This window comes from Balearica regulorum, chromosome W, assembly GCF_011004875.1.
Source record: "Balearica regulorum gibbericeps isolate bBalReg1 chromosome W, bBalReg1.pri, whole genome shotgun sequence".
Classification (NCBI taxonomy): Eukaryota; Metazoa; Chordata; class Aves; order Gruiformes; family Gruidae; genus Balearica; species Balearica regulorum.
Genome location: NC_046219.1, coordinates 21,658,114 through 21,684,509, shown reverse-complemented (window position 1 = coordinate 21,684,509; position 26,396 = coordinate 21,658,114). Strand labels below are relative to the sequence as shown.

At 44.5% G+C, this 26,396-nt stretch overlaps 1 protein-coding gene across 4 annotated transcripts in view; it reads right to left on the bottom strand.

The window, feature by feature from the left end:
• LOC104642870 (BDNF/NT-3 growth factors receptor-like) overlaps positions 1-26,396 on the bottom strand; it is a 281,490-nt gene that overhangs the window by 89,032 nt on the left and 166,062 nt on the right. For 3 of the 4 annotated variants that reach the window (XM_075738918.1, XM_075738915.1, XM_075738916.1), the window contains 2 exons: positions 25,331-25,519; positions 4,720-4,850 (listed from right to left, as the gene is read on the bottom strand). In XM_075738918.1, coding sequence (XP_075595033.1) covers positions 4,720-4,850; positions 25,331-25,519 — 320 coding nt within the window. The remainder of the gene's footprint in view (positions 1-4,719; positions 4,851-25,330; positions 25,520-26,396) is intronic. The other variant, XM_075738919.1, reaches the window with a different exon arrangement.

The window sequence follows — 26,396 nt, the reverse complement described above, 5'->3', positions numbered from 1 at the left end:
ACCACTGAATTCAGCCTTTTCACACATAATAGATGGACCAACACCCCACACTTATTCTCCTCTATGGGGTCTTTGTCCAGGTATCCACTTAGAAACTGGTCTCTGCAGATCCGTGTTCCATAGGGAATGCAAACCTGTAGCTCCTCAATCCACCCCTACACCACTGATCTCCATCTACAAGCAAGTCAGAGCAAGAACAGGGGAATCTGGCTCTCACTAGCATCAGTATGACTCGGTAATGAAATTCTCAGGATACCTTTCCTTTACACTCTTTCAGACTTTCACTGTGAAATCCTTACTACTGCTCCCCATCACCATAGAATAGCTAAGCTCATGAAATGAGGGGTGGTTTTGACCCTTATCTGAACTAAGAAGTTCTGAAGAGTTGGAAACCTTTAGTTTTCCTCCGCAGGTGCTGTGGAAATGTTCTTCATCTTGTACAGGCAACACTCTACTAGAGTTTTTTCTGGAACTCTTAGCTCCTATACAATTTGCTACAGCAATGTCAATATTTCAGATATTTGATGCATTTTGAGTCAGATGAAGTAGCTCCTGTGAGGTTCAGTGCCAGGGTTTTTAGTATGCTTGTACAAGGCTGCTGCAGTTGCCCAGCAACCATCAGGCAAAAATCAACAGGCACCCTGATGAATGAAAAGAAATTCTGATGAATCTCTGATGAATCTCACACAGGTGACACAATGCTTCCCCCAGGCCAGCTCACTCAGCTTTCTTGCTGCCTAAATCCTCCTATTGCTCATCAGTTATAGATTTCCATTGGCCATTGCACAGGGACATTTTTACTTTGGTTTTACTCAGGAGGCTGAAGGTCTCTAAAGCATTTGCTGTTCATGGAGACAACCTACCCTCAGCTGCTGGCATTCAGAACTGCTCCTCTAGGATGAAAAATCTTCATATTTTCACTGGACCAAACCCTGTGTCCAACATGGGGATCTGGATACAGTCATCTGTCTCACTCTATGCATGCCTGTGAGGTCCCATCCCTGATCAGTGATAGTACTGCCCTTAATTTTAACTGGAGCATAGCTATGAGCTATGCTTTGTACCATGATAAAAGAGAATGGCCAGGAAGTGCCAGGTGATTAACCACTTGACTATACAGGGATCAATCCAATGGTCTAGTTAGTTAGATAAAAACTCACTCTTTGACAGGGACCAGAATCGGATCTTCAAGAGTTGGTGCAAGAAACTGAAAGTGGGCAGTGTAAGGGTATGTGAAAGGAGCATGTCTGCTCCTTTAAGTGTATCTGGTCAAGGACCTTTTTTCAGTGCAGCAAGGGAAAATATGAAAAGGACGAAGCCATAAACAAGAACATACAGGGACACAAACCTGACTGACACATGATAAGGGAGCTGGTGATGAGAACCAAACTTTGTCAGTCACACTAATTGATGAGGGCTTGTGAGAGTGTGAGAATATTTATTCCAGCAGGTTATCTGATCAGGGATATTGTCAATTGGGAAACCAAGAGAAAAGCAAGAGGCTAGAAATCAAAATACACCAAGATCAAGACCTGACAAAGTAAACATGGAGACAATGACAAGAAACAACGTCACCAGTCACACTAATTGATGGGCTATCAAGAAACCAAAGGCACCACTTCAAGTAAAAGTGGAAAAACTTGGATTTTGCAACTGATAAGACTGTAAAATGATGGGGGTGGGTGGGCACAGGCCTGGACTGGGAGGGATTCAGAAATCGATAGAGCTGTACAAACCCATAGGGGACATGCAGGGGAAGGGGGGAGCAGGAAGGAACAAAGAAAGGGGTAGACATAAAAGGGTATAAAAGGGGCTAGTCACATGAAAAATGGGGGCAGTCAGTACGCTTGTCTGGCTGAACCCTGTGCCTGATCACCACAGTCTGTCCGATCATTTTATATTTTCTTATTAAATCTTTTCTTAACTATTTCTCTGCATAATACCACTCTCTATCCTGTGTATATGTGTGCTTGCAAGGACTAAGTGCCAGCTTCTGGTGAGACCTGTATGTGTGTGAGTGGAATTTGGTGCTAGCTACAGCAGTCAGACCTGGGGTGTAGGCACCCCTGGCCTGTGGTGTCAGCTACTGGAATGAGTAGGGGTGTCTTGCCTCCAGCCACTGGGGCAGGAATAGTGCATGTTCCCAAAAACCAGCATGAGTGAGGTGGGTGAGGGGCTCCACACCAGTGGCTGGAGCAGGATCGGGGGTGTAGGCTGCTGGGGAGGGCTGAGTGTCTGTATCTTCCCCAAACCTGGTGTGTGTGTGGTGTGTATGTGTATGTGCTAGCAAACTATAAGCTGGACTAGTCAGCGAGTAGAGGGGCCTTGGGTCTGGGCCAGAGTATCAGGCGGGCAGGAGTATCAGGCAGGCAGGGTATCTGTGCTGGTACACCCAGGGGGACTTGCAAATGTGGAGTGCATGAGGGACGAGTGTGTGAGTACATGCATGCTTGCTAGCAAGCATCTAGATGGACTAGTCAGCAAGTAGGGAACCAGTGAAGCGAGTAAGGAGGCCCAGGATCCAGGCAGGGGTGCTGGGCAGACAAAGGGTCTGTGCCAGTACTCGAGGGATCTGTGAATGTATGTGTGCTTGTTTATGTAGAGAGTGTTCTGTGTATGCTTTCACTAGTGAACTATCTTTAACAGGCAAAGAGGAGGAGGAGACTTGGCTATCTATGTTTATGTTTTATGTGAGTCCTGTATGTAGGTGCTGTTGAAGGCAGCATCTTGTCTGTGGCAATCTGTGTGACCGGCTGTGTCAGTGTCCTCTGTGTGTGTGTGTGTGTGAGATACTTGCCCAGCTTCATTACTGGTTGAATCCGCAACTGGGAAAGCAGTAGCTGTGTCCCTCAGCCTGGGCAGAGACCCCGAGTCCCTGGGCACTGGGCTGGGATCCAGGGGCCAGGCAGGAGAGAGAGGTCCTGGGCCAGAGAGGCTGGAGAAGGCAGCCGCACTTCTTACATCACCTAACAGGCATAACTTGTCCATGAGCATAATTCTTCCTACTTGTCCTTCCATGGCTACATTCAAGTTGCTTATTAAGAACACTGTAAAGAATGTATTTGGAAAAAAACCCAAACAACTGTTCCAGAAAAATGATAGATTTGCCATCTAAACCCATGGAGACATCTCTCCCTTTAAATTGTGAATTACAATGAGAAAGAGCAGAGTGCTGGTACAGAATTTTACAGCAACTGAAGTGCTAGGCTCCATTTGGTCAGGCTTTTCAAAGGGAGCAAGTGAATGGAAAGGCTTTTATTTTGCTACCAAGCAGGTCCCTGAAGTGACAGAGAGAAAATTTTCACTCTAGCTTCACCAAAATACAGTAGAAAATTCTGCCAGTTCTAGTTTTGTCATCTCCTCTCTCTTGCTTTCTCCTGTCTATATATACCTTCAGGGCTTCATTTTTTCTCACCAGTCAGCATGAGTGAACAACTCCAAGTATCAAAAAGCTTGTAACCTTGGAAAATCCAAAAAAACCCCCTATTTTTGATGGAGCAAGAAAGGACTCAACAAATCCATCCTCTTTTTGTGTTCTCTCACTGCCAGATCCAAAACTTTCTTGTTTACAATTTCAAAAAGATGATCTGCTGGGATTCTTTTACTGTATGGTTTGATCCAAAATGTACACACAGTTGCCTAATTGTGAATGGACAGATAGTATTATTTTCTGATCCCTAAGCACAGCCCAGATTCTAAAATGTATATTCTCACTGCCTTAAATGAGATACTTTGAATGTTGAACACCTTGTTCAGCTTTCAGCAGAACACAGATAGACAGAAGACTGTTGGCAGGGAGAATTGGCAAACTCTTAGTAGAGTATGGTTTCACTGATATTGTTTTCTAGTGTGCATGCATAGCTGAGGATGACAATTGACCTCAGTGGTTCCATTTTGAGGAACAAAAAGGCTTGGCACAGTGAAGCAAGTTTGGTGTGCAAACTCTGAGATCATGATGGATTACTTCTTGGTAGATTCCCAATGCACTGTGTAGTCTGTGCCCTTCCAGGGTTCCAAAGAAATAATTTCCCCCCCCTCAGAAACATGAGAATTATTCTGAATACTTGCAAGTCCAAAGTTATGGTTGTTTTCACATATTTTCCTTTTCCTTTGGACTGTATTTTGGGAGGGTTGAATTGAGAATAATCAAGAATGACTCCTCAGGGTCTGAAATATCATGACTTCTGGATTTCCATACAGCCAGTGTTTAACAGCACATGACAATATTATTTACAAGGTTTTTTATAACATTCGTGGCAGCCATATTAATGGCAATTACCCACAGACAATTTCAAAGGTTGACTAAAAGTATTGCACAGTTCATGGAAAAAATAGGCCTTCTTTGACTAGCAGTTATACACATAGCCTATTCACTTATCTGGTTATAGAATATTTTTTTTAGACACACAAATGTCACATGTATTTTTAATGACTTCTTAAATGTTTTTTTCCACTAATCATATCTTAGATCATAAAAGATGTTGCCCCTTTGTGACACTGTCAGTTTCTTCCTTTTCCTTACCAAATTCAGCTCTCATTTTATAATCCACAGCAATATCAAATTTCATGTTCTCTTAATGCTCTGTTAGCCTTGTGAACCCCTCCACATATATTAGAGGAGTTACATGCGGCTATGGAATAGGCAAACATGATCATTTAAAAATAAAATAGCATTAGCTGCAACCATGAATTAATAATGGAAATCCTAGACTCTTTTACCTTCACTGCCACCAAGATCTTGTCCTGCTCAGGACAGAGGTTATAGCATTCAGCCAGAAAGACTTTCCCAAAGGCTCCTTCTCCGAGTTCTCTTTTAAGAACAATATTGTGGCGCTTGATGTGCTGAACAACTGTGAACAGAACACAAAATGGAGGTCAAAAGCGAACTGCAAGGCCACAACAGGAAGGAGTCTGTGCTTACGGCCACGTGGAGACAGGTTTGCCTGTACAGTGCAGTGCATATCATGAAAAGAATCAATGTGCCTATATGTCATTCATTAGCACTTTGTCCAAAAAGGATGTGTTAATATATTTATATTTGCAACATAGTTCATTTGCTGGATAAGAAGATGACATAGAATTGAGTCATCTGGGAAAAAGCTATTTATCATTCTGCTTGGATGAGTGCTGTAGAGCATACATAACGGTGAATGCTGCTGGGTAAACAGCTGGGATATATTCAGATGTGAACCAACCTCAGGCTCTGTGCTTGACCACATGCATGTTCCAAACTGAGTGTCCATTTACTTAGAAACTACCTTATCTCCATTACTAAAGAATACAAAAAAGGAGTGCTGCTACTAACAGCAGTGGAGAGAAATGACACAGCCTATCCCCTTTGCTATCACCAACTTTGGGGAAAGGGGCCACAGTCTATGAAAGGAAAATACATATGTTCCAAATCATAAGTCTATGAAGATGCAACCTCAGAACACTGCATATATACTTAATAATAACATGTACCTGTGTGAGGTGAGCCTGGTGCTGGAATAAACTATAAGAGAGACCTGGGATGCCCTGAGCCACTTCCAACATAAGCCTACCAAGAAGGCAGCATGCCTGAGAAGTGCACCTCCACAAGACTCAGCTGCCACACAACAAGGTGCAAGAAAACCCACTGCCAGCATGAAAATAGGCTCACTGCATACACTCTGATCCCATGAAGGGATGTTGTGGGGTCCTGAGCTCCCAGCTAGCCACTCCTGGTGTGCCACCACTCACCTGCAGGGCTCAGTAGTGCCAGAGGTGCAATGCCCAGCTGCCCTCTCACATGCCAGCATGCCACTCTGTCTCTTATTTCCAGGGTGATGACTAAATGTTCTGTTTTCAAAGGGTGGGGAGATACTATTAAATACTTCAGTGCTGATGTTTTCAAACCATAACAAAAGATAAGCTATGAAGGAGGCCTTTGCTGTAGGATTCTTGCAAATGAGTTTGGGGGCATGGGTCTGTAGAGGGTATAGAGCCAATATTTATTTATCTTTTTAGCTTCCATTTTGACAACCTCTAGAGTTCACAACTTACAAACAGGAGTACTCAATGTACCCTGCACTTGGATGATATGTATCTTTAAGTCCTCTGGATCCTAATATTCCCACTACTCATGCCAATACCCTTTGGCTCCAACACTCTATCAGACACAGACAGAATTGCTATGATCACATTCATTTCATAACAGGCAGCCTGTTGGACAGCACAGTATGGAAGAGTAGCTATTTACAATGTTCCAGGCCCACAAAAACCTGTTCCTGCCATTGCTGTGATTGCAGGGTGAGGCAATTATGAAAATGCTCCTCCTTTGTATGACAGGTCTCATTAAAACTGAGAAGCCATACTTTGAAATAATAGCAAAATAGACACTAAATGAGACCACAAGTTAGAAACATTTTTGATTCTTGTCAAACTCTGGTCTACTGTAAAATTAAGTTATATTATGGTAAGACACACTCACATACACACAACTTTTTGGCCAGCTGCTCAAATGCTGAGCAGTTTCCCTACAGTCAGTAGGAATATACTCTTTATTTTCATTTCCTTCTCAGCACTGTTTTTTTAAATAAGCATAAAATACAGTTAGCACAAGAGACAGGCCTGAACCAAAACACATCTTTTCCTCACAGATGCAAATTAACTGGCTTACTTCACCTTTACTAATATTCATAACAAAACAAATATCAAGGCTGAATTACTGTCCTGGAGTGTTACCTAAATACAGGATACATGATATACATCTCATAATTTAAGCAGAGGATCCAGATATTGTGGCTCATATCAGGCCTGAAATGTGCTGTCGTTGTGCGGTATCATATAAGTTGTTCTGCTTGCCTTCAGTTTTTCTAATTGTTCATGTCTCAACTCACAGGAAATAAGTCAGTAAACAGTCCCTAATATTAACAGAGGTCTTCAATTACAACTAAAGATGCAGGGATTATTTTTTAAATTAAAGTAATTCAAAATTCTTTGGTTGATTACAGTTTTACAAATGTTTCCCTATGCTTGCATTAGAAAAGCGTGGCAAGTTGATAGACTGTAATTATATTTGGTTGTTGTGAGGGAATCCAATTATGGTCAGACCAGTCCATTTGAGTGGGAGGAGATGGAGATCGTGAACAGTTTTGAAGATTTTTCTACTAGAGAGGCAGGACTCCTTTCCAACCGAGTCCTAGAGGCCCTTCTGTGCCTCCCAATGCCATCAGGAGCCAGGACAGCAGGCAGCGATGAGGGATTGGGAGCTGGACTCCCAGACAGACAGCCTAGCCCAGATTTTTCACCTTATGGACATCATGCAGGCTTAAAGACCACTGTGACCTGTACTTTAAAAAATGCTTACTAATAAATGAGCCATTATTTTTTGCCAGCATTAGAACTTGCCTTTCACCAGCTGTTCTCATTAGGGCAGAGACTGAAACCATGAGGTCCTGTTTTGTTCCTGTTCATGTTCAGCCAAAACTGTCATTCAGTCCTACCTCTTTGGGGATTTCTCTTTCCCTCTACTTCCCCAATAGCACTACAAGGCTGTCTCCCTACCTTTACTAGAGAGAGGAGAAGTTTAGCTCCATAGGTACACAATGTTCAAAGAGTCATTATATATCTTCCTCCTTTTGGCTTTAAATGGTGGTTGCCTTTGAGCTGCTATTTGTACTTTTAAAAATCACTACCTGTAGGCATGGGCTTTCACCCCCCAGGAAACCTACCATTGATTGTGAGGCTGAACAGAGAGGATCACACCATGTTCTGGACTGGGTCCCAACAAAATGGGCAGCTCAGGATCACCTCACCACATTTAATTCATTGAGTTGGATGTGAATGATTTCAGCCACAGACAGAAAGGCATTCAATGGTATAAGTGTAAAAATGTTTCTGTGCTTAATTAAAAAGCAAAATGTAGTGACAGTGTAAAAGTGCTTTTTCCTTGGTCACAAAAAATAGATCTAAACATTTTACTGCCACATAGAATCAAAGAATCATAGAATGGTTTGGGTTGGAAAAAAACTTGAAAGATCATCTAGTTCCAACCCCCTTGCCATGGGCAGTGGCATCTTTCACTAGACCAGGTTGCTTAAAGCCCTGTCCAACCTGACCATGAACACCTCAAATGATGGGGCATCCACGACTTCTCTGGGCAACCTGTTCCAGTGTCTCACCACCCTCATCGTAAAAAATTTCTTCCTTATGTCCAATCTAAACCTACCCCTCTTTCGGTCTGTCACTACAGACCTTGGTAAAAAGTCTCTCTCCATCTTTTTTATAAACCCCCTTTAAGTATTGAAAGGCCACAATAAGGTCTCCCTAGAGCCTTTTCTTCTCCAGGCTAAACAGCTCCAACCATTTCAGCCCTTCCTCATAGGAGAGGTGTTCCATTCCTCAGGCCACTTTTGTGGCCCTCCTCTGGAGCTGCTCTAACAGGTCCATGTCTTTCTTGTACTGGGGACCACAGAGCTGGATGCAGTACTGCAAGTCGAATCTCACGAGAGTGGTGTAGAGGGGGAGAATCACCTCCCTTGACCTGCTGGCCACGCTTCTTTTTATGTGGCCCAGGATATGATTTGCTTTCTGAACTGCAAGCGCACATTGCCGGCTCATGTCCAATTTTTCATCCACCAGTATCCCCAAGTCCTTCTTTGTAGGGCTGCTCTCAATCTATTCATCCTCCAGTCTGTATTGATATTGGGGATTGCCCCAGTCAGGTGCAGGACCTTGCACTTGGCTTTGTTGAACTTCATGAGGTTCACGTGGGCTCCTCCTCAAGCCTGTCAAGGTCCTTTTGGATGGCAACCCTTACCTCAAGCATATCAACTGCACCACTTAGCTTGGTGTCATTTGCAAACTTGCTGAGGGTGCATTCAAATCCCACTATGTCATTGGTGAAGATATTAAATAGTATTGGTCCCAGTATGGATCCTTGAGGGACACCACTCATCACTAGTTTCCATTGAGCCGTTGACTGTAACTCTTTGGACTCAGCCATCCAGCCAATTCCTTATCCATCTAACAGTGCATCTATCAAGCCGATATATCTCCAATTTAGTGGCCAGAATGTTGTGGGGGACCATATCAAAGGCCTTACAGAAGTCCGGGTAGATGACATCTGTAGCTCTTCCATATGTGGCCATCAAACCATCAAAGCTGACCTTTTGCACAACATGGAGCATAGTATTGAGTGAAATGGCTTGTATTTGGCAGGACAATACCTCCAGAAAGGGGTTGTACCAGTCTTGATTTGAAAGTCTGTGCTATTTTTTTCCCCTCCTTTTTTTTCTCCATCTTGTCTTGCTTTTACCTCTCTCATTGGTTTTTAGACTTTCTCTACTAGTTTGAACACCCCTTTAAGGTCTTGTATTTTTTCACTGTGAAGGAATAGATATACATAACCAACATTCTTTCTTGGTCTCCTTGGTAAGGCAAAGAGATGGAAGCCCCTCCTTGGAAGGCATTTTCTCCAGTTTGCCAGTCATTTTTATGACTCTCCTCTCAGCAAATTTGCAATATCCTTTAGAAAATAGTTGTTTCCAGTTGTTTTTTCCAACTGGAAGCAACATTCTTGTATCATTCTCCACAAGGCCGTAATACAAACATAAAATCAGCTCCCTACTTCTCTGCATATCCAGAGATCGCACTAGTCCTTTTAAGGCTAGGTTTCCTAAAGAGCATGAAAATTATGCAATTGTGTGTGCATCTCATCTTAACACCTCACCCAATTACAATACTACAAGTGTTAGAAATTTCAGATGTTTTCCTATATACCTTATGAACACAGCAGAGCAGAGGAGAGATCTCTGTTCTTATGGATTGGCTGCAGCAGGGGCTCACTGCTTGTTGAAAAGTAAGAGCCACAGGAAACAGGCTCCATCAGCACTGCTCACTGAACTACTAACACTAGAGACATTTAATGGGTGACTTGAAGAAGGCGCTTCCATGGGCAATGGTCTTCCTGAAAGAAGAACTGGAGACACCTATGAGAAGAAAACCTGTAGGGATTTCCTAGTTGTCAAGAGCTACATCTGATGATAAATCTGATAAATTTGTGTTTTTATAGATAAACCTTTCAGGTGCTTTGTTCAGGATCCTCCCAGGATCTATAATTTAACCCCCAAAGTTTTCATTGCCTTGACTGAGAATTAGGCTTCCCTCCGTGATATAGTCCTGCAACTCCTGGGAGGGTGCCCAGATGACAGTCCTTCTCCCCCACAGTGATGGGGGCACCACAGCTCTTGCCTGCTGTAAATTAATTTTGCTGTAACTAGATTGGCACCTCTCTGGCTGAAACTCAGTGTTTGCTGTCTTTTAGATTTTATATTTGATTTCTGGTGAGCGGTATTATCTCACTCTTTTGATACAGTAATTTATTTATTTTATTTGGCCAAGATCCTTTCCATTTAGCTAGAGATAGGCATATTGCCATGCTCTGTTAGATCCTTAAAATAAAAGAGGAACTACTTAATAATAAATTAGAATAATAATGCTATCATTGTTTTAAATGCATAATGAGCTAAATTCACCTTTCAGGAAAACAAGAATACTGAAGTTGACATTTTTTTCAGGAATGAATTTGACCTTACATAAGAAAACTAAGGTACGCAAAGCCCTTGAGCCTTAGTAACTTTAAATTGTTTTTTCATTTCAGTGGTAAGTATGTATTAAATGTAGGTTGGATCTATTATGTGCTAAAACAACTGGGATATATCAGAATAACGGAAAGCTAAATTTGACTCACTGTGTTCAAAATAAATGGCAGATATTACTCAGTCTGTATTGTCTCTCTTTGCTGCTTCCAGCCCACTACCAGCTTTCCAACACAGTACAGTAAATCAACTCTAAGAAGAAAACTGTGCTGAATTTTTTACCATCCTTTGCATTTGCAATTGATTTGTAAATGTGAATCTCAATGTGCTTCTTTGAAAAGATTACTGGTTGTAGAACTTCAAGGCTATTGCATGTGAGTTGCTATAGAAAATGCCTACTGATGTTATTTTATTGTGGTCCCTCTTCCATGTTTAAGTAAGTTAACTGGAGACAGTGATCTCACCAGCACCCTTCTCCTAGCTCAGAGCAGGAAATCCTTAACCTCAGCATGATACTAATCTTTTGAGATCTGTGCTGCAGAAACAGAAGCACTCAGCAAAGGATGGGAAAGTGCTGGGTCATGTATCTCCTAGGATAGATGCTTGCGGGGAGAAGGGCTAATAAACATACTGGCTTCAAAGTATTAACTCTTTTCTGTCTTTGTTTTCAGAAACAGGCAGTCTGAAAAGCATCCCAGGATCCCAGTTTGAGAAGTAGGGCTTGTAAGAAACTTCATACATTCAGGGACTGAGCCATAGTCAAGCTGTGGCTTGATAGTGGGAACAGCAGGACTTTCCCAGGATCATTTCCCTTGCAAAAAATGTGACATATTTTCTCTTCTCCTCTCTTGGATTTGCATGTCTTTGCATATAATACTGACAGATCTAGCAGAGAATATGATAAATCTCCTTCCATTCAGTTGATAGTGTTATCTTTCAGCTGACATCAGGGATGAAGATAAAGCAGAGACATTTAATGCCACCTTCGCTGCTGTCTTTAACACCAATGATGGACCCTGGGACCCTCAGAGCCCTGGGTTGAAAGATCATGACTGGGGTTATGGATAAGCTCCCAGTTAACTCTGAACTTGTACGGGATTTGTTGCTGCAATTGAATGCACATAAGTCTATGAGGCCTAATGGGATTCATCCCAGGGTACTGAAAGTTGGCCAATGTTATTGTGAGAGCTCTCTCAGTTATTTATCAATGACCTTGGGAATCTGGAGAGTTCCCAGTTGACTGGAAGCTAGCAAATGTTATTCCAGTTTTCAAGAAGGGCAAGAAAGAAGACCCTGGTAATTATAGGCCTGTTAGTCTCACTTTGGTCTCACTTATGGAGAAGATGATTCTGGGAGTTACTAAAAAACACCTGAAAGACAATGTAGTCATCGGTCAAAGCCAACATGGGTTCATGAAGATAAAGTGTATTGGATTTGTGTGGCAAGGTTTTGATAGCAGAGGGTCTACAGGAGTGGCTTTTGTGAGAAGCTGCTAGAAGCTTCCCCTATGTCCAAGACAGCCAATGCCAGCCAGCTCCAAGACGGACCCGCCGCTGACCAAGGTTGAGCCCATCAGCAACAATGGTAGCGCCTCTGTGATAACATATTTAAGAAGGGAAAAAAACCCAATTGCAGCCAGAGAGAGGAAGGAGAATATGTGAGAGACACAACCATGCAGACACCAAGGCCAGTGAAGAAGGAGGGGGAGGAGGAGCAGAGATTCCCCTGCAGCCTGTGGAGAAGACCATGGTGAGGCAGACTGTCCCCCTGCAGTCCATGGAGGTTAATGGTGGAGCAGATATCCACCTGCATCCTGTGGAGGACCCCATGCCTGAGCAGGTGAATACCCAAAGGAGGCTGTGACCCCGTGGGAAGCCCACACTAGAGCAAGCTCCTGGAAGGACCTGTGGCCCTGTGGAGAGAGGAGCCCATGCCAGAGCAGGTTCGCTGGCAGGACTTGTGACCCCGTGGGGGACCCCACGCTGGACCAGTCTGCTCCTGAAGGACTGCACCCTGTGGAAAGGACCCACGCTGGAGCAGTTTGTGAAGAACTGCAGCCCATGGGAAGGACTCACATTGGAGAAGTTCATGGAGGACTGTCTCCCATGAGAGGGACTCCATGTTGGAGGAGGGGAACAATGAGAGGAGTCCTCCCCCTGAGGATGAAGAAGCGGCCGAAACAATGTGTGATCAACTAACCGTAACCCCCATTCCCTGTCCCCCTGTGCTGCTGAGGGGGAGGAGGTTGAAGCTGGAAGTGAAGTTGAGCCTGGGAAGATGGGAGGGGTGGGGGGAGGTGTTTCAAGATTTGGTTTTATTTGTCATTGCTCAACTCTGATTTGAATGGTAATAAATTAAATTAATTTTCCCCGAGTTGAGTCTGTTTTGCCCATGTCAGTAATTGCTGAGTGATCTCTCTCTGTCCTTATCTCGATCCATGAGCCTTTTGCTATATTTTCTTTCCCTTGTCCAGTTGAGGAGGGGGAGTGATAGAACAGCTTTGGTGGGCACCTGGCATCCAGCCAGGGTCAACTCACCACAGAGAGTCATGCCTTACTGTGTTGGGTTTGCGTGGCAAGGTTTCGGTAGCGGGGGGGGCTAACAGGGGTAGCTTCTGTGAGAGGCTGCTACAAGCTTCCCCTGTGTCTGATGATAGAGCCAATGCCAGCCGGCTCCAAGATGGACCCACCGCTGGCCAAGGCCAAGCCAATCAGCGCCTCTGTGATAACATATTTAAGAAAGAGAAAAACAGTTAGAGAGAGCTTTTGCAGCCAGAGAGAGGAGGGAGAAGATGTAAGAACATCTGCAGACACCAAGGTCAGTGCAGAAGGAGGGGGAGGAGGTACTCCAGGCACCGGAGCAGAGATCCCCCTGCAGCCCGTGGTGAAGACCATGGTGAAGCAGGCTGTCCCCCTGCAGCAGCCCATGGAGGAAGGATGAGGGGGTGTAGAGATTCCACCTGCAGCCCGTGGAGGACCCCACACTGGAACAGGTGGAGACACCTGAAGGAGGCTGTGGCCCGTGGGAAGCCCATGCTGGAGCAAGCTCCTGGCAGGACCTGTGGACCCATGGAGAGAGGAGCCCACGCCAGAGCAGGTTTGCTGGCAGGACTTGTGACCCCTGTGGGGGACCCACGCTGGAGCAGTCTGCTCCTGAAGGTCTGCACCCCATGGGAGAGACCCACACTGGAGCAGTTCATGAAGGACTGTAGCCCGTGGGAAGGACTCACGTTGGAGAAGGTCGTGAAGGACTGTCTCCCGTGAGAGGGACTCCATGCTGGAGCAGGGGAACGATGAGAGGAGTCCTCCCCCTGAGGAGGAAGAAGCGGCCGAAACAACGTGTGATCAACTGACCGTAACCCCCATTCCCCATCCCCCTGTGCTGCTGAGGGGGAGGAGGTTGAAGCCGGGAGTGAAGTTGAGCCCGGGAAGATGGGAGGGGTGGGGGGAGGTGTTTTAAGATTTGATTTTATTTCTCATTCCTCTACTCTGTTTTGCCTAGTAATAAATTAGATGAATTCCCTCTAAGTTCAGTCTGTTTTGCTCGTGACGATAATTAGTGAGTGATCTCTCCCTGTCCTTATCTCGACCCACAAGCTTTTTGTTGTGCCTTTTGTCCCCTGTCTAGTGAATGAGGGGAGTGATGGAGCGGCTCTGGTGGGCACCTGGCCCTCAGCCAGGGTCAATGCACCACACTTACTAACTTAATATCCTTTTATGACAAGCTTACCCACCTAGTGGACGAAGGGAAGGCAGTGGATGTGGGTTTTTTTATTTTTTTTATTTTAGGAAAGCTAAAGTATCCTTCTGGACAAAATGTCCAGCATACAGCTAGATATGTATACAACACAATGGGTGAACAGTTGGCTGAAGGCTTGGGCTCAAAGAGTTGTAGTAAATGGGTGGCGGCCAGTGGTGTTCCCCAGAGCTCAATTTTAGGGCCAATTCTCTTCAATGTTTTTATCAATGACCTAGATACAGGAGTTGAGTGCACACTAAATTTGCCAACAATACTAAATTAGGAGGAGTTGTTGATTCCCTCGAGCGGAGAGAGGCCTCACAGAGAGATCTTGATAGATAAGAGTGCTGGGCAATCACCAATTGTATGAAATTTAACAAAGACAAATGCCAGATTCTGCACCTGGGACAGCATAATCCTGAATGTACGTATAGACTGGGGGGACAAGAGGCTGGAGTGCAGCCCTGCAGAAAGGGATCTGGGGGTTTTGGTTGATGGTAAGCTCAATATGAGTCAACAATGTGCCCTGGCAGCCAAAAGGGCCAACCATATCCTGGGGTGCATTAGGCATAGTATAGCTAACTGGTGCGGCCTCACCTCAAGTACTGTGTGCAGTTTTGGAGTCCACAATATAAGAAGGCTGTAGAAATATTAGAGGGCAACAAAGATGGTGAAAGGACTAGAGGGCATGACTTATGAGGAGTGGCTGAGGATACTAAGTTTGTTCAGTTTAGAAAAGAGAAGACTGAAGGGTGCCTTCATTGCTATGCACAACTTCCGCAGTGGGGGCGGAAAGGGAGGTGCTGATCTCTTCTCTCTGGTATTCGGTGACGGGACATGAGGGAATGGCTTAAAGCTGCATCAGAGGAAGTTCAGATTGGATATTAGGAAATAGTTCTTCACTGAGAGGGTGGTCAAGCACTGGAACAAACTCCCCAGGGAAGTGGTCATGGCCTCAAGCCTGTTGGTGTTCAAGAAGCATTTGGACAATGCTCTTACATATATGGTTTAACATTTAGGTTGCCCTGTGTGGAGGCAGGAGTTGGACTTGATGATCCTTAACAATTAGTGGGAGGAAGTGAGCAGGCTGCACAGCATCAGAGAAGATGGAGAAGGGAGATAGATAGGATTTTCTCTGAGATAGAGCAGCCTGAAGAACCTCGCACCCCATTTGCAGCAGAGATGCGGGTAGTGTCCACCCCTAGAAGAATGGCAAGTTCAACCTCTGGAGAAAGTGAAGGATGGAAGGTGATGACTTCTGACACCAAGAGGAAAGCTTTTGCCCCAACTAAGGGCTTACAATTGCAAAATAGGTTCACCACCCTCAAAGTTGAAGGGGACCCACATGTACCTACAAGCAAAGGACATGGTACACCTGACCCTAAACCATGTAAGACCACATGAAGAAACAGCGAGTCATCGTAATGGGTCAATCCCTGCTGTGAGGGACGGAGGCACCCATCTGCTGACCTGACCTATCAACTTGAGAGGTTTGATGCTTGCCAGGGGCCAGGTTCCAGGATGTTGTGGAGGGACTGACCAAACTTGTCTGGCCCTCTGACTACTACCTCATGCTTTTCTTCCATGTGGGCACAAATGATACTGCCAGGGGAAACCTGAACAGGATCAAACGTGACTACAGAGCTCTGGGGGCAGTAGTCAAGGGCATGGGGGCCTAGGTGGTGTTCTCCTCAATCCTACAGGTGAGGGGAAAGGGTGTGAGGAGGAAGGCACTAATAGAACAAGTCAATAATTAGCTGCAGAACTGGTGTTGGCAGAAGGGTCTTGGTTTCTACGACCATGGGATCCTGTTTGCAGATCAGTGTCTGCTTGGGAGAGATGGCATTCACCTCACTATGCAGGGCAAAGCTATTTTTGCCAACAGGATGACTGACCTCATAAGGAGGGCTTTAAACTAGGAATGACAGGGGAGGAAGAGAGTGACCAGCAGTCCTGTGAGGCAGCGACAGACAGGGTCAATGAGGAAAGGGCATAGGGTGGTGTGACAGGAAGGGAGCACAAAGTCAGCAAAATGAGGCTTGGGTGGGGTCACCTCCAGCACTTGCATGTAAGCAAGGAAGTGCCTACAAGGCACTGTTATACAGAAATCCCCCAAACCCTCTTCAGGAACTCAACATGCTGGGGTGTGTCTCTGAAGTGCATGTATACTAATGCACACAGCATGGGAAATAAACATGATGAGACAGAGATCTGTGTGCAGTTGCAGGGCTACAATCTTGTTGGGATCACAGAGATGTGGTTGGTTGGCTCCCATGACTGAAGTGTTCCAATGGAGGGATACAGGCTCTTTCAGAAGGACAGGCTGGGAAGACAAAGAGTTGCCTTATATGTGAGAGCAGCTGGAATTCATGGAGCTCTGCCTGGGGATGGTTGAGGAGCCAACTGAGAGCTTATGCGTTAGGATTAGAGAGATGAAAAGTAAAGATGACATTATAGTGGGTGTCTGTTATAGGCTGCCTGACCAGGAAAAACAGGTGGATGAGGCTCTCTATAGCCAACTAGAAACAAACCCGAGTCCTTATGGGGAAGTTCAAGCACCCTGATATCTGCTGTGGGGTCAACACAGCAGGGCATAAGCAATCCAGGAGGTTCTTGGAGTTCATCAATGACAGCTTCCTCCTCCAAGTGATAGGGGAGCCAATGAGCAGAGGTGCTCTGCTGGACCTCATACTCACCAACAGAGGGGCTTGTTGGGGATGTAAAGGTCAAAAGTAGTCTTGGCTGCAAAGACCATGAGATGGTGGAGTTGAGGATCCTGAGGGCAGGGAGAAGGGTAAAAAACAGGCTCACAATCCTGGACTTAAGGAGAACAGACTTTGGACTCTTCAGAGCTCTTCCTGGAAGAGTCCCATTGGATAAGGCCCTGGAGGGAAGAGGGGCCCAAGAAAATTGGTTAATATTCAAGGATCACTTCCTCCAAGCTTAGGAGAGGTCCATCCAAATGAGTAGGAAGTCAGGCAAAAAAGCCAGGAGGCCTGCATGGATGAACAAGGAGCTCCTAGCCAAACTCAAACAAAAAACCTGAAGCATACAGTGGATGGAAGTAGGGACAGGGAATGTGGGAGCAACACAAAGACGTTGTCCAAGCATCCAAGGATGCACCTCAGAGCATCCATTTGGCTAAAGCCCAAATGGAATTGAATCTGGCCAGGAATGTCAAAGACAAGAAGGACTTCTATAAGTACATAGGTGACAAAAGGAAGATCAGGGAAGACAGGGGACCTTGGTTATAGAGGACATGGAAAAGGCTGAGGTACGGAATGCTGCCTTTGCCTCAGTCTTTATTAGCAAGACCGGCCTTCAGGAATCCCAGGTCCCAGAGACTTGGGGAAAGTCTGGAATAAGGAGGATGTACCCTTAGTGGAACAGGGTCAGGTCAGGGAATATTTAAGCAAGCTGGACATACATAAGTTGATGAACCCTGATGGGATGCACACATGAGTGCTGAGGAAGCTGGCTGATGTCATTGCAAGGCCACTCTTGATAATCTTTGATCGATCATGGAGATTAGGAGAAATGCCCAAAGACTGGAGGAAAGCAAATGTCACTCCTATCTTCAAGAAAGGCATGAAGGAGGACTTGGGGAACTATAAGCTGGTCAGCCTCACCTCGATCCCTGGGAAGGTGATGGAGCAGCTAATTCTGGAAACCATTTCCAGGCACAGGAAGGACAAGACGACCATTATGAATAGTCAACATGGATTCACCAAGGGAAAGTCGTACTTGACCACCTTGATGATAAACTTCTTTGAAATGACTCTCCTTGTTGATCAGGGGAGAGCAGTGAATATTGCCTACCTGGACTTCAGGAAGGCTTTTGACACCATGTCCCATAAGATCCTCATGGAGAAGCTGTTGATGTGTATGGGCTGAATGAGCAGAGAGTGAAGTAGATCAAAAGCTTGCTGAACAGCCAGGCCCAGAGGGTGGTGATCAGTGGAACAAAGTCTAGTTGGAGGTCAGTAGCTAGCAGTGTACCCCAGGGGTCAATACTGGGTCCAGCCCTTTTTAACATCTTCATTAATGATCTGGATGATGGGGCAGAGTGTACCCTCAGCAAGCTTGCTGATGATACAAAACTGGGAGGAGTGGATGGTAAGCCAGAGGGTCATGCTGCTATCCAGAGGGACCTTGACAGGCTGGAGAAATGGACTGACAGGAACCTCATGAAGTTCAACAAGGAGAAATGTAAAGCCCTGCACCTAGGGAGAAACAACCCCATGCACCATTACATGCTGGGGGCCACCCAGATGGAAAGCAGCTTGGCAGAAAAGGCCCTAGGGGTCTTGGTGAGCACCAAGTTGAACATGAGCCAGCAATGTGCCCTTGCAGCAAAGAAGGCTAATGGTATCTGGGGCTGCATTAGGCCTAGAGAAGAGAAGGCTTGGGCTGGGGGGAGGGGGGAATCTTATCAATGTATATAAATGCCTGAAGGGAAGATACCTGAAGAATGTATACAAATACCTGAAGAAGAGAGTGGCAGGCTCTTTTCAGTGGTGCCCAGTGACAGGACAAGAGGCAATGGGCACAAACTGAAACACAGGAGGTTCTATCTGAACATAAGGAAACACTTTTTTACTGTGAGGGTGACTGAGCTCTGGAACATGTTGCCTGGAGAGCTTGTGGAGTCTCCCTCCTTGGTGTGCTGGTTTTGGCTGGGATAGAGTTAATTTTCTTCATATTAGCTAGTATGCTCAGGAACTAGATGAGCATCAGCTTTGTGTGGTGAGAAATTGTGCTGTGCATCACTTGTTTTGATTATTGTCATTATTGTCATTCCTATTAAACTGTTCTTATCTTAATCCACGAGTTTTACTTTTTCTTTTCCTTTTCGGTTCTCTCCCCCATCCTGCTGGGGGGTGCGGGGGGGGAGGGGAGTGAGAGAACAGCTGTGTGGTTGTTTTAGCTGCTGGCTGGGTTAAACCACGACAGTCCTTTTTGGTGCCAAACATGGGGCAAGAAGGGTTGAGATAACAACAGATCTGACCAGAGCGTGTTAAAACAAAGTTGTGATAAGTATTTATTGTATTATTTAAACAATCGCTGGTCACAATGGTGTTTTGTTTGGTCACATGGTTGTGTAAAGTAATTCCTTACTTGCATTATGTATTCCCTATGGTGCTGTTTATCTTCTCTGGGAGCTGGATGAGGTTTTTCCTTTTGCTGCACTGTGTACTACTCGCTTATGATAAGTGTGCTGGTTTTGGCTGGGCTAGAGTTATTTTTCTTCATAGTAGCTAGTATGGGGACATGTTTTGGACTTGTGCTGAAAAAAGTGTTGATAATACCGGTATGTTTTCATTATTGCTGAGCAGCATTTATACAGAGTCAAGGCCTTTTCTGTTTCTCACACTGCTCCACCAGCAAGTAGGCTGGAGGTGCACAAGAAGTTGGGAGGAGACACAGACAGGACAGCTGACCCAAACTGACCAAAGGGATATTCTATACCATATGACATCATGCTCAGCATATAAGGGGCTAGGGGAAGAGGAAGGAAGAGGGGACACACGTTCAGAGTAGTGGCGTTTGTCTTCCCAAGTAACCGTTATGCATGATGGAACCCTGCTTTCCTGGAGATGGCTGAACGCCTGCCTGCCCATGGGAAGTGGGGAATGAATTCCTTGCTGTGCTTTGCTTGCACGCATGGCTTTTGCTTTACTTATTAAAGTGTCTTTATCTCAACCTGTGAGTTTTCTCACTTTCACTCTTCTGATTCTCTCCCCCATCCCACTGGGGGGGAGTGAATGAGCGACTGGTGCTTAGTTGCTGGCTGGGGTTAAACCATGACAGTCCTTTTTGGTGCCCAACATAAGGCTTGAAGAGTTCGAGATAACAACAAATTTGATTGGAATGTGCTAGATCAAAGTTATAGCTGTTATTGCTGTTTAGCTATTAATTGGCAGGCTCCTGTGCTTGCCATGGGACTTGCTTGCTTTACTGTATAGTAGAGTCTAGTGCTCATTAGTGGCTGCTGTTTGCTTTTGCTGCTCGCTGTAGTGCTGTACTGCTTATCATCTTACTGTGCTGTGCCTGGGAACATTTTGATAACAGCAATGGCGATGTGCCTGGGCTGGCAGGTGGCCAGGGCATCGCTGCTGTTTCTGTGCTGCTCTACTGGACAGGCTGGAACTCCTGTGTGCACTCGAGTCGAAGGGACTGTGACCTGTGGATGAGTCCACGTGGGAGCAGGACACCCCAAAGCATCTGTGGCCATGAATAAGTCCACACCAGAGTGGGTATATCTCAAAGTGTCTGTGGCCATGGTTATGTCTGTGCCACAGCAGGTATACCTCTGAAGGGATTGTGGCCCAAGGATAAGTCTATGCTGCAGCAGGTACACCTTGAAGCATCAGTGGCTGTGCATGAGGTCATGCTGGAGCACCACAAAGGGTGTGGCCATGGATAAGCCTATGACAGAGCAGGTTTACTTCTAAAGGGACGGTGGCTGTGGATAAGTCTATGCTGCAGCAGGTATACCCCTGGAGAGCCTATGGCTCATAGATAAGGCTCCACTTGGAGCAGGTACACCCCTAAGGGACTGCAGTCTGTGGATAAGTCCAAGTCAGAGAAAGGGGAGGAGTTCATTGCAATGTTAAACCTGATGGTCTGGTCCAAAGGGACCAGGGGTGGACATTGTAATGGATATACCTTTAAAATGTTGTAACCTGGGATTTGAGTTGCATGTTATGGGAATTACTATAGCAGGAACCACCTGAACCAATGGAGGACAAGCCTTACAAGAAGCAGTGCAAGTACAGCAGTGACCTGATCTGAGCTGGCTTTGGTGCCCAGTAACTCCATGCAGCGTACCACCTCTCCCATCCTGAGTGACCACTATAACAGATGGAGCCCAAAGTCATGGGCTAAATGAACTCAATGGACATTTTGTGGACTTTTTAAAGACATTTTACAGGGGTGTTCCATAGACTAAGGGAACAATATCTGTGTATTATATCAAAGGATAGGAAGGGGGGGGATGGTTAATAATGATGTATTGGATTGTGTGGTACCTGAGCATGATGAAAATGGTATGGAATAAGGGGTGGAGAATGTGCTGGTTTTGGCTGGGCTAGTTATTTTTCTTCATAGTAGCTAGTATGGGGCTATGTTTTGGATTTGTGCTGGAAACAGTGTTGATAATATAGAGATGTTTATATTATTGCTGAGCAGTGCTTACATAGAGTCAAGGCCTTTTTCTGCTTCTCACCCCACCCCACCAATGAGTAGGCTGGGGGTGCACAAGAAGTTGGGAGGGGACACAGCCAGGAGAACTGACCCCAACTGACCAAAGGGATATTCCATAACATATGACGTTATGCTGGGGCTGGGGCTGGGGGCTGGGGGAAGAGGAAGGAAGGGGGGACACACGTTCGGAGTGGTAGTGATTGTCTTCCCAAGTAACTGTTACATGTGATGGAGCCCTACTTTCCTGGAGATGGCTGAACGCCTGCCTGCCCATGGGAAGTGGTGAATTAATTCCTTGTTTTACTTTGCTTGTGTGTGCAACTTTTGCTTATTAAACTGTCTTTATCTCAACCCACGAGTTTTACTTTTCCTTTTTGATTCTCTCCCCCATCCCACTGGTGGGGAGGCGGGGGGGGGGGGAGTGAGCGAATGCTGAGTGGTTGTTTTAGCTGTCGGTTGGGTTAAACCACGAGAGCTTGTGGAGTCCCTCCTTGGAGATACTTAAAAGCTACCTGGACATAGTCCTGGGTAACTGGCTCTAGGTGGCCCTGCTTGAGCAGGACGGTTACACCAGATGACCTCCAGAGGTCCCTTCCAACCTCAACCATTCTATGACTCTGAAAAGTACTGATTTATTGATACACTGATGGAATTTCAAATGAAATTGATTGTAATATTTTTTTAATTTTCTCTTAAACACATACAATTCCAATACTTTGCAATGGCGTCTGAAACACTGTAGTCAGAAACAGATATCTGACAAGAGGTCTAAGAGAAAGAGTATGTGAAATTATTTATGGGAAGATCTTTTTTTGTCCTAGACAATTTAAATGTCCCTCTTTATCTGACAGATGTTCAGTGTGGTAGAAGATATCTGACTTAGTTTATATACTACTACTGTTTACCTGATCTCTTTGCTAAAACAATAATAACATAAAGATTTGGACCACCATGGCAATGTAGCAGAATGCAGAGTGTCAGTTCTGCACATCTCCCAGGAGCACCATAGCAAAGTGTCAAGCCCTCATCCTGCAAATATTTATGCACAAGCTGAACTTCATGTACCATGATAAGTTTCCCTGACACCATGTGGGTTTCATTGCAACACACAAAACCGAACACTGACTTATGTGTTTTCAAGATCAGGACCTAGTTAGCACTAGTCAGCTTTGAGTTAATGCTTCTGTACTTAATATGTAGCTTACTAAATGTGAGAGAATTCTGTGTTTGGTACTGTTTGGGTTTTGGTTTTGTTTTGTTTTGTTTTGTTTTTTTTTCATGGAACACCACGTATGTTGTTTTGTCATTAATGTTGAACGTGAAATACTGTGTAGTCACTGATGCTTGTTTGTTTATAATGTTTAATGCAGCTGGGAGTGGAGGTACAAGAGCCTCATTTTTTAATGGGGCATGTCCTTTTATATAACATTAGAGAGTTCTAGTGGATATGTTGCCCATTTCTAATTCCCTAGTGGTTTCTTTTTTTCACAGGAATTAATGTTCTTATCACAATGCATCTATATAACCTCTTTCTTGTGCTGATTAAGTATCAGCAATTCGGTGACTATTTAATGCATTACATTGCTTATGCTATGCCAGATTATTCAAATGCCCTCTGGTAGGAGAGATTATGGGTTATTTCTAATTACAAAATAGTGCCACACAACAAAATTATGGTAAGAGATAACATCAGGAATGTATAATACAAATGCAGGAAAATGTCTCCTGTTGCACTGCAGGAAGATCCTTATGTGGATTGTGGTTAGTGCAAACATCAAGCTGTGGATTAGTGTTAATGTTCAAAAGACAAATAGATAGCCTGGCATCAGCCTTTACACCTTTTGAAGTCTTGCACACGCATATTCATGCACGCACCCATGCACAGATCAAGACAGGTGCCTAGTATAGTATTTAAGCTATGCAAAGCTCAAGGCAAAGGTTTCTGACCTAGATTGTATGCCTTTAAGCTACAGTTTGTGCTGTGAAGCTAAATCAGTCAGGATACAGATATGGATATCAATTAGTTGCACATCCAATGCTCACCAACTGCACTGGGAATCTTTAGAATGATTTCTCAGAGAAACAGATCAGGCTTCCAGCAACGCTTCAGAAATGTATGTACAAGTTCACAGGATAAAGAGGTAGAAAGAACCTTCTCTGAAACGGTTAAGGACCTTAATGTACAGGTGAAACAAAGTAAATAGTGCAGTTACTATTAATTACAATATTCTTTAGATATATTTTCAGTTATTTGCTGCAGTGTTGATTGCTGCTTCAAAAATCAATATTTCATATTGTGATGCATTAAACCCAACCAACAGCCTCTTGCTCACTCCTGGGACGGGGAGAAAATAGAAGGAAGGCGAGAAGACTCATGGATTGAGATAATGACAGTTTTTGTGCAAGCAAAGCAAAAAGAGGAAGTCATTCACTGCTTCCCATGAGCAGGCAGATATTTAGCCACTTCCTGGGAAGTAGGGCCTCAGCGTGCATAGCTGTTGCTTGAGAAGACAAACACCATAACCACGAATGTCCTCCCTTCTTCCTCCTTTCACTGAGCTTTTATTGCTGAGCATAATGTCATATGGTATGAAATATCCCTTTGTTCAATTCAGGTCAGCTGTCCTGGCTATATCTTCTCCCAACCTCTTGTCTACCTCCAGCCTACTCGCTGTGGGAGGCAGGAAAGGAAGAGAAAGCCTTGATGCTGTGCAAGCATTGTTCAGCAATAGCCAAAACACTGATGTGTTATCGACACTGTTTTAGCCACAAATGCATGCAAATATTGACATCTGCTTCTGACCCAGGATGTGTTTTATCCCAAGAATACATTAGGTGCACAGGACTGGCCAAAGACCACCGAAATTAGTGGAAAGACTACTGGTGACTTTGAAGGAATACAGATTGGGCTTTGAGCCCAACACTGCTGAGTTCATTGGTTCATCACAAGGGCTGAATTTGGCTCTGATAGATGTAAAGCAGTTAAACCCATGTACCAAAGTGTAGACTAAGTAAAACTATATGTTTGGGTTAATGCCTCAGTTATAGTGACACTGTTTAATTTAGGATTAAATATACTGCATTAGTTTTCTAAGGAGGACCATTGATCAATAGCTTTATTTCGTAAGTCCGATTATATAAAAATGCATGCCTTGCTAACGACTATATCCTTGAAGAGGAGCTGCCTTGCTACTGACTATCTTTGAAGAGGAGCTAAAAGACTGATAAAAAGGGAACATCCTGCCCCAGAAGGCATGAAAGCTGGATGATTGTCAAAGAAGCATGAAGTCAACAGAAGTCTGCAGTAACTGGGGAAAGGTAAAGGCAGCGGGGAGGGGGGAGAGAGAGATTGTGACCACCGACTCAATTGAAGGACTATGCAAATTACCCACCCCATATCCTTCAGGAGCATACATGCTAATTTAAATATGTTTAAGCAATAGTAGATGATACAGTAATTATTAGTCAATGAGTGTAAATTTAGTCTGTTTTTTCTGATCATGTAACAAGATAAATACATTGTAGTTTCTGTGCGTAGTGTGCTAGCTTTGCGCAATTACCACCTAGCACCCATCTCTGCACAGACATGAAATAAATAAATATCTTGGCTCTGTGTGTAAGATTGGCTTATTGTACACTGGGTACCGGACCCTGCTTATGGGACAACAAAAGTACTCCTTAATGAATGGTATACATTTTAACTCCACCTTTCTACTCCCAGGAATTTACACCATTTTTCTATTAGCACTGCTAAGGAGCCCCAGCACTTGCACCAAAAAATAAAAAAAAGAATGACTGAACTACATATAGGCATTTGTACTTACAGTTGTCTGGCTTGAGCTGACTTTTGGCAATTTGAAAGTATTTGGGGTTTTTGATTGTGGCAATATTAGTCATCCCAATGATGACTGCATCAGGACCCCCCTCAGAAGAAGATGGAGTGTTACTGCCATTTGAGATGTGATGGAGGGGACTTGCTGAATCGTCATCATTGCTGATAACTGAAGAAGGACCTAGAGTGAGAAACAAAGATTCTCCTGTAACTCAGAACATTTTCCCTCAGACAATTTTTTTTTTCTTCTTTTTGACCAGTTTGTCCTCCATCCCACTAGTCAAAAGCTCTCTTTATGTCCCATGTTGATCTTACCTCAGGAATTTTGTACGTCTGACCATTCAGAGTGGGAATGTGACTGTAGGATAGGGGCCGTGAAACAGAAACTATAGAATCAGGTTGAGATAATTAGTTTGTAACCAAGGTAATAGGTAATGAAGCTAACTGACCATGGCAAGGTACAATGCTGCTATGTTCCATGTACAGTCCCTACCCAACCGGACAATAGGTTCGGAGATATTAGTCTTATGAAGTAAGTTGCTATGGACAGGTGCACCCACAGCAAGGGTACTGCGCATGCCCGCAAGAAGAGGGTCACCCAGCGGACATGGGTGCGAGACCACTGACGACCACCAGAGACCCCTGAGGACCACAGACTCAAATCACTGAGCATGCGTGATGGGGAGGAGAATATGGAAATGGATTCTAAGAAATGATTATCATAGGACTGCCTTTTCTGAGAAAAATGATGAATATGTATGTTTTGATCCTACATAACCTGTGTGTTGGTGATCACCTGGCATGCACGTTGGGTGGAGCTATCCCCCGTGCATCCAGCGCTGCAATAAAGAATGCCTGCCTTTTAACACTACATTGGTGTTACGAGGTTTATTCCTGGATTTCGGTGACAGGAATATAAATATATAAATATAAATTTTTGTACTAGAGATTACCTAGACTAAATACATTAGGGTGTAGCATATTGTGTCACTGGGAAAGATCTCCAAATTTGATGAACTCCTATCATTCTCAGAAATAAGCTATGAAATATACACATT